General features: G+C 39.2%; 1 protein-coding gene across 2 annotated transcripts in view; it reads left to right on the forward strand.

Annotated features, from left to right (window-relative positions):
- Positions 1-1,210: 1,210 nt before the first annotated feature.
- Positions 1,211-8,961, forward strand: part of DEPDC1 (DEP domain containing 1) — a 23,948-nt gene continuing 16,197 nt past the window's right edge. For both annotated transcript variants that reach the window (XM_032296626.1, XM_032296627.1), the window contains exons 1-2: positions 1,211-1,485; positions 4,238-4,503. In XM_032296626.1, the coding sequence (XP_032152517.1) occupies positions 1,438-1,485; positions 4,238-4,503 (314 nt within the window). In that variant the 5' untranslated portion in view covers positions 1,211-1,437. The remainder of the gene's footprint in view (positions 1,486-4,237; positions 4,504-8,961) is intronic.

The raw sequence follows: 8,961 nt of genomic DNA on the forward strand, positions 1-8,961 counted from the left end.
ATTGTTAAGGTAATATTAAGCTGAGGCTACTTATGTGAAAGGTTGTATGTGAGATGATTTTCAGTGTAGGGAGCTGGGCAAAAATGCAAAATATATTTTGGCTTCCACAGTCTCATTTCCATTTCCCTCTGAAAGGGTGAAAAAAAAAAAGAAGGAAAATCCTGGGACAATATATCATAAAGCCAGATAAGAAATGGTTAACATTATTTTGTAACATCAATCATTTTTTCTTTAACATAAATGGAAAATCGAGTAAATTGTTCTCGTTTACCAAGGGCTTTTTGAAAATTCCTACTCACTGGTCCTGCTAGAAAATAGATGTGTCTCTGCCTAAATAACCCAAATTAAAGAAAACCCCACAGACCTACACTACCACTCCCTGAACGTTTTCCTTTATCTCTTCTTTTACTGCATCCTATCCTCTTAAACAGCTATTTAATTTCCAAGTGAATTCTTGCACAGCTTCAAATCACTCAACCAATCTCCCAAGTCCACTGTACTAAGGGATTCTTAGCATCAGATAGTTTCAGACCGGTGACAGGGTATTTATTAAAAGCATGAAGTCTGCACTCTGCCAAGGAAACCTAAGACTTTGAGCAAGTCTCTTCAACTCTCAGAATGTAGTTTCTGTCATTTGAGAACTGACTTCTGCTGAAGACTTGTTTACTAAGATCACAGTGAACTTTTAAGTGCATAACCAGAATTCATATACAGTGGTAGATTTTAAGGGAAGCAATTTAGCAAGTTGTACACAATCTTTCCCAAGCCCCACATTGTATGTACTTACGAATGTCTACCTATAATCTATTTTACCAATTCAGGGGTTCTGAATTATCCATTTTACTACCCAATTACAGGGTTACTGAACCTACATGTTAGCGCTTGAGAGAATCACGGCCCCTGCTGAGAAGAGAGAGCGAGAAACTGCGACACATATCCATGAGGCTGCTTTGCCTTCTAAGCTAACACTGCTGAAGATTCTGCAGAGCCCCGCAGAAAAACCGTATTTTCGTGTCTTTTCAAATTTCAAATTCCCTTAAACCAAAGGCTGGACTCCAAATAATCTCGTTTGGAACTAAACCGCCCATCCCTTCTGAACGTGGAAACATGACTCCGCCTCGCCGCGGACCGCGGGAGGGAGAAGCAGCGCCGGGGAAACAGAGCCTGTCCTACCGCAGCCGCCCTAGTCCAGCCCAACCCGGCCAGCGCCAGCTTCCAGAGCCCGGAAACGCTGCCGAACCTCCTCGGCCCCCGCCGACTCGGCCCGAGGCTGGCTGCAGCGTCACGTGACCGGGGGCGCGACCAATCCGCGCAGCCCTCTGTGCTATTCAAATCGGCGGCGGGGCCAACGGTTGTGCTGGGACACGCAGCTGCCCGGGCCGCTGAGCCTGAGGGTCGCCTTCGCAGCCATGGACGCCGCCGGGCGCTGACAGACCTATGGAGAGTCGGGGTGTGCCTCCCGGGCCTTATCGGGCCACCAAGCTGGTAAGACAGCTCGGATAGAGGGGACCGGACAGCGGGCTGATGACTGTTACCACTGTTACGAGAGACCGTTGGTAGTTTTACCTCAGTCGGAGGGGTGAGTCCCAGGATCCCTAGATTCAATGAAAAGGCTGGCGAGGGGAAGTAACGGGTATGGCACTCTTGCCAGACTCACCGCTGCCTCCAGTTGGAGGGGGGCTGTCTGGGCTCAGGTCCGCAAGGAAGCACCGCACGTTGGCTGCACCAGACTCGTTTTGAGGGGCAACTCCTGTGCCCGATGTGGTCAGCGTCCCCTGTGGCGTCGTAGAATATTACGATTTAGATGCTCCCCTCGCCTGATTTTCTACCCTTCTAAGAATTAGGGAACGAGTGGGAATGAGGTCCAAAATTTTTTGGGTTAGGTTGGAGGCAAGCCCGAATGTGATAATTTTGTTTATTGAACCCATAGAATTTAACGCAGGATGCACTGGCCGAATACCACTAGGATAACTGCGGCTTCAAAACAATATTTCTTTATTTTATTTTATTTTATTGCATTTTAGGTTTGGGGGTACATGTGAAGAACATGCAACATTGTTGCATAGGTACACACATGGCAGTGTGATTTGCTGCCTTCCTCCCCATCACCTACATCTGGCATTTCTCCCCATGCTATCTCTCCCCAACTCCCCACCCCGCACTGTCCCTCCCCTATTTCCCCCCAACAGACACCAGTGTGTGATGCTCCCCTCCCTGTGTCCATGTGTTCTCATTGTTCAACACCCGCCTATGAGTGAGAACATGCGGTGTTTGATTTTCTGCTCTTGTGTCAGTTTGCTGACAATGATGGTTTCCAGGTTCATCCATGTCCCTACAAAGAACACGAACTCATCACAAAGCAATATTTCTGAGTAACCGTCAGGAGCCACTGCTGGTGGTCCCTAAATTTGCATGTACAGTACTCCTAAAGCGTTTTGTGCAGTTGAGTCTTCGGTTCTATAGGATTCTGTGGTACTGGTTATGTGACGTTAGGGGAGTCCCCTACCTTCTGCGAGCCTGTTTCCACATTGGTAGAGTAGGTTACTAATACGTGCTCGCCTTAAAGGGTTTCCTAGGAGGTTGCACTTTGGGAAAGTGTGTTGTGATCTGTAGAATAACAAGCATTTTCCTCTCAGGAGTGCCTTTCAGGCAGGCATGTAGTATTAGCCCTACTTTATCAGTGTGGACACTGAAGCTCACAGACCATAAATGCCTTCTAAAGTCACATCAACAGCAAGTGGCAGAGCTAGAATTCATATCTTCTTAATATGGTGATCTTACATGGATTATATGTAGGAACCTCAATCAGGTAGTCTTGCCACATTATTTAAAACTCGTTAGATGAAAGTAGTACAAGCATGCTGAAAAAGAAAACATGCACTGAATGCTTGCTAGTACTTTACATGTATGACATCATTTTATCATTCCAACAAGCACGTTAGGTAGGTTCTTTTGTTCCTATTTTATGCTTAAGGAGACTGAGGCATAGAGATTGAAGATAGACCCAAAAGATCATAAACAGCAAGTGTTAGAGCTAGAGCTGGGAAACCAACCCTGCTAGTCTAACTCCAGAGCCTGCTCTTAAAACTACTACTCTGTACTACATCTCAAAAAACCCATTCTGCTCCTTTAGTACAGAGACCCCTTATGTCATTTTTATTAATGTGTTGTCAGAGCAGTACACAATGGACAGCTCAATATCAGTTTCTTGGGTAAATAAATATATAAAGTGGGAAAATGTGGAAAGAAAATACAATCATCAAGTTTTCAGCCCTTAAATTCTGTCTTGTGGTATCGGGGCACATAGGTTAGATAAGCGGTAACATAACTAGTAGTGACATAATAGGTTGCAAATTAGATCTGACCGCTAATAGAGGATTTTTCTATTAAAAAGTGTTATGTTTATTTTATATCACCATCACCTCCATGCTCCACTGTTAGAGCTGTCACAAATGTAGAAGTTAGGCTGATCTGAGGACAGTTTAGAAAATAAATATCTTTGTAAAATGTACATTTCACAGGGTCATTAAACATGCAGTGGACTTACAGCTTATTTAATTTTTCCTATCTGTTCTATGCTCACTACAGGAATCTTCACAAAAGAGATGCTATAGTAAATACATAAACCATTTTAATGTTAAAGATATTTCACCAGTAAAACTATTGCCTGCCATAAATTTTGCTTAGCCAGCACAGTAGTTGAGAGTATAGGTTCTAGAGTCAATCACACCTGGGTTTGAATGCCGAGGTTCATCACTTAGCTGTGTGACCTTGGTCATTTTATTAATCTCTGTGTTTTATTTTCCTTATTTCAAAAATGAGGAATTAATAATACCTATTCATAGAATTGTGATAATTAAAGTGAAATAGTTAATGTGAAGCACAGTGCTACCAACATTAATATTAACTGAGGTAAAAAACAAGGGTCAATGTTTTCTCTATTGATTGCAGTTCTTCCTTATTTCTAGGTTCTTTTTAAATAAGCTGATCAGCTATTGAAGTCCTTCTAATAAAAAAGCTATTACATAAAAATATTACTACAGCACTAGAATTAACAAAAAGAAAGCAGCGTAAGATATAAAATTTTGTATTGCACAAAGAAGATGAATGATTCTTTAAGAATTGTTACGATGTAATCAGATGTGAAGTAAAGAATTGTCTTTACCTAATATACTTGAGATTAATATGAGATTCCATTTTTCTTCAGTTTTTAAAAATATTTTCCTTATTTTTACAGTGGAATGAAGTTACCACATCTTTTCGAGCTGGAATGCCCCTAAGAAAACACAGACAACACTTTAAAAAATACGGCAGTTGTTTCACAGCAGGAGAAGCAGTGGATTGGCTTTATGACCTATTAAGAAATAATAGCAATTTTGGTCCCGAAGTTACAAGGCAACAGACTATCCAACTGTTGAGGAAATTTCTTAAGAATCACGTCATTGAAGATATCAAAGGCAGGTGGGGATCAGAAAATGTTGATGATAACAACCAGCTCTTCAGGTATTGAACACATATGTAACTATAAAATTGAATTACTGTAAAGTTTTATCTGTACTTTTACTATAACAGCACCTTCTTCAAAGAAGTAATAATTTCTTTTGAAAATTATTAATGCTCTTAGTTCAATTAAAATCATTTAGAAAAATTGTAATGTTAAAGTTAATTACTACAAAATTTAAACTTTTTAAGTGTTAGATAGCATATGTAATAAAGTAGGGAACTTTATTTTATATGGGAATAAAAGGGAAATAGCTATTATCACTTCTGCATATTTTGAACACTTTATAACATTTTAAGGACATATTACTGACCTTTAGTTGCATAGATTCTAGATTTACAAGAGAAGTTCATAGATCCTTGCCTTCAAACATGTAATTTAATCTAAGAATACATGTAATGGGGTAATAGCAAACCTGATATAACAAATAGGGCCAGGTGAGGTGGCTCATGCCTGTAATCCCAGCACTTTGGGAGGCTGAAGTGGGCAGATCAACTTGAGGTCAGGAGTTTGAGACCAGCCTGGTTAACATGGTGAAACACTGTCTCTACTAAAAATACAAAAAATGAATTGGGTGTGGTGATGCACACCTGAGGCTGAGGCATGAGAACTGCTTGAGCCTGGGAGGCAGAGGTTGCAGTGAGCTGAGATTGCACCATTGCAGTCCAGCTTGGGTGACAGAGCAAGACTCTGTCTCAAAAAATAATAAGATAACAGAAGAAATATACCACAGGTTAAAGAAAATATTTATTAAACAGTTAAAATATACTAGAAACTCTGATGATTTGCATATGTGTTGTTACTTAATTGCTACAGTAGCCAAGCAGGGTAGGTATTTACCCCTTTTAACAGATGGAGAAACTGAGACCATGCTTCAACAAATCTTGTTCTTTCTGCCTGAAATGTTTTTCCACTGTGAGGCACTGTACACATTTGTCAGGCTAGTAAACTTAAATATTTCTTTTAATCTCAACTCCTTTATAGCCTCCTCTGTGGAACTTTTCTGACTCCCACAAGCCAGCATAATTGCTTTTTCTCTTATGACCTACAATTCTTTGTTACATAGCCATTAAACTAGGTCTGTGGAATCTAATGTCTGTGCCTTTTTTTCTACATAACATTAGGTTCTTTTCAAATGAACTGTCTAAGAATTTATTGTTTCCTATGTACCAAAAATGATTTATGTCATACAAGTAAACTGCAATAAAAATCATATGAATAATCCATTTTATATAGTGCTCTACAAATCTTACCTCTCTTAACTACTCCTCTGTTATCTTTGTGGGCCCCTTTACTGCTGCTTGTCCTTTAGCTCACTCATCTTCAAGTTCCTGCCCTTGTCCTTACTTCACCTTCTCTGTAGGCAATCTCATGCCATGTCTTCACGTACTTTTCTTATGACTTTCAGGCCTCTCCTGAAATAATAGCTCTCCTGAGCTTTTGGATCATTTTTTTCAAGCACCTCCTGGAAACGCACTTCAAATAAACCATGTAGAAAAATGACTATCACCCCCTAACCTGAATTTTGTCTTCTTAGGTTTGCTATCTGAATAACTGGCATTGCCTTCCCTGTAGTTGCCTTGATTCTTTCCCTTTCTTCTCCTTTGAATATGATTTAGTCTATCATGTTGCCTAAATAATTCTCTGATCTCTACACTTCTCTCTCCAAGATAAATCTTCTTTTTGTTAGGCTATAATTCTTACCTGGAATTCTCTTTATTTGTTTTGTTTTTTGTTTTACCTGGATTTCTGCATAAATCCTCACCTAGTCTCTTTACCCTTAGTCTTTTCTGCCTCTCAGGCTCAAGTGATCCTCCCACCTCAGCCTCCCAAGTAGCAGGGACTACAGGCACAAATCACCATGCCCAGCTAATTTTTGTATTTTTTGTGGAAATGGAGTTTCACTGTGTTGCCCAGGCTGGTCTCAAAACTCCTGAGCTCAAGTGATCCACCCACCTCAGCCTTCCAAAGTGCTGAGATTACAGGCATAAGTCACCGTGCCTGGCCTCTCCTAACCTTTTACTATGGCAGCAAAACTATAAAGTACGTAGAAATAAAGTTTACCAAAAATGTGTAAGACCTTATTGGAGAAAAGTATTAAGTTGTATTAAATAGAATAAATGAGAAAGATATTCTGTCCATGAATCAAAATACTTAGTATCAGGTTTATACAAGTCAATTCCCTCAAATGAAATAGAAACTCAGTGCATTTTCATTCAAAGCTTCAATGTAGTTTCTTTGTGGGACTTGATAAGCAGATTCTAAAATTCATTTGGTAAAAGCCTAAGAGAATTTTGAAGACCAAGTTCAAGCTTCTGAGGTCTTCACACTTTTGAGGTCACTAAAAACTTTCTGTATAAATTTGATGTATGAGGCCAGGCAGAGTGGCTTACGCCTATAATCCCAACACTTTTGGAGGCCAAGGCAGGAGGGTTACTTGAACCCAGGAGTTTGAGATCAGTTTGGGCAACCCAGGGAGACCCTTTCTCTACAAAAAAATTAATTAGCTAAGCATGGTGGCATGTACCTGTGGTCCCAGCTACTTGGGAGGCTAAGCCCGGGAGGTCTAGACTACAGTCAGTCATGATCAGTCTAGCACTCCATCCTAGGTGACAGTGAAACTTGGTGAAGAAAAAAAAAATTGACGTGTGGTAAAAGATATGATAAAGTGAAAAAACACCAAACACATATTGTTTATATATATTTACTAAAAGTATAAAAACATGGAAAAGAAATACAACTATAGGCTTATAGTTATGAAGCTATAAGTTTATAGTTTACTCACCCTTAGGAAGAAGGGGATATGAATGAGCAAAGAATTTCATTTTTTAAAAAAAAGAAGTTATTTACACTCCCACCAACAGTGATATAAGCATCCCATTTTCTCCACAACCTTGCCAGCACCTGTTATTTTTTAATTTTTAATAGTAGCCATTCTGACTGGTGTGAGATGGTATCTCATTATGGTTTTAATTTATATTTCTCCAATAATGAGTGATATTGAGCTTCTTTTCATATGCATTTTGGCCACGTGTATATCTTCTTTTGAAAAGTGTCAGTTCATGTCCTTTGCCCTCTTTTTAACGGAGTTCTTTGTAAATTTGTTTAAGTTTCTTATAAATGCTGGATACTAGACCTTTGTCAGATTCACAGTTTGCAAAAATTCTCTCTCATTCCATAGGTTGTCTGTTGACTCCATTGATAGTTTCTTTTGCTTTGTAGCTCTTTAGTTAATTAGATCGCATTTGTCCGTTTTTGCTTTTGTTGCAATTGCTTTCAGCATCTTCATCATGAAATCTTTGCCCATTCCAATGTCCAGAATGATATTGCCTAGGTTGTCTTCCAGGTTTTTTATAGTTTTGGGTTTTACACTTAAATCTTTAATCCATCTTGAGTTAATTTTTGTATATGATGTAAGAAAGGGGTCCCGTTTCAGTCTTTTGCATGTGACTAACCAGTTATCCCAGCACCATTTATTAACTAAGAAATCATTTTCTCATCGCTTGTTTTTGTCAGCTTTGCTGAAGATCGGATGAGTGTACATGTGTGGCCTTATTTCCGAGCTCTCCATTCTGTTTTATAGGTCTATGTGTTGGTTTTTATACCAGAACCCTTTGATTTTGGTTATGGTAGCCCTGTAGTATATTTTAAAGTCTGGTAGCATGATGCTTCCAGCTTTGTTCTTTTTGCTTCTGATATCCTTGGCTATTTGGGCTCTTTTTTGGTTCCATATGAATTATGGACAACTGTATGGTGATTCCTTAAAATCCTAAATCCAGAATGACCATTCAACCTAACAATCCCATTACTAGGTGTATACTAAAAGGAATATAAATCATCTGTCATGAAGACAAATGCACACATATCTTATGTTTATTGCAGTGTTATTCACAATAGCAAAGACATGGAATCAACCTGAGTGTCCATCAGTTGTAAACTGGATAAAGAAAATGTGTATATATACACCATGGAATACTGTGCAGCCATAAAAAAGAATGAGATCATGTCCTTTGCAGGAACATGGATGGAGCTGAAGGCTATTATTCTTAGCAAACTAACAAAGGAAGAGAAAACTAAATACTGCATGCTCTCACAAGTGGGAGCTAAATGATGAGAACACATGGACACATAGAGGGGAACAACAGACACCGGGGCCTATTGGACAATGGAGGTTAGGAGGAGGGAGAGGATCAGGAAAAACAACTAATGGGTACTAGACTTAATACCTGGGTGATGAAATAACCTGTGCAACAAACCCCCATGACACAAGTTTACCTATATAAGAAACCTGCACATGTACCCCTGAACTTAAAATAAAAGTTAAAATAATTAAAACAAAAAAAGAAGTCTGGCAAAATGTCAACAATTGAATTGGTTGACAATTATATACATGGGTATTCTTTTATTATATCTTTGAAATATTTACATGGGTATTCTTTTATTATATCTTTGAAATATTT

Source organism: Sapajus apella, unplaced genomic scaffold (assembly GCF_009761245.1).
Source record: "Sapajus apella isolate SASKATOON/1434 unplaced genomic scaffold, GSC_monkey_1.0 scaffold36, whole genome shotgun sequence".
In the NCBI taxonomy this organism is placed as follows: Eukaryota; Metazoa; Chordata; class Mammalia; order Primates; family Cebidae; genus Sapajus; species Sapajus apella.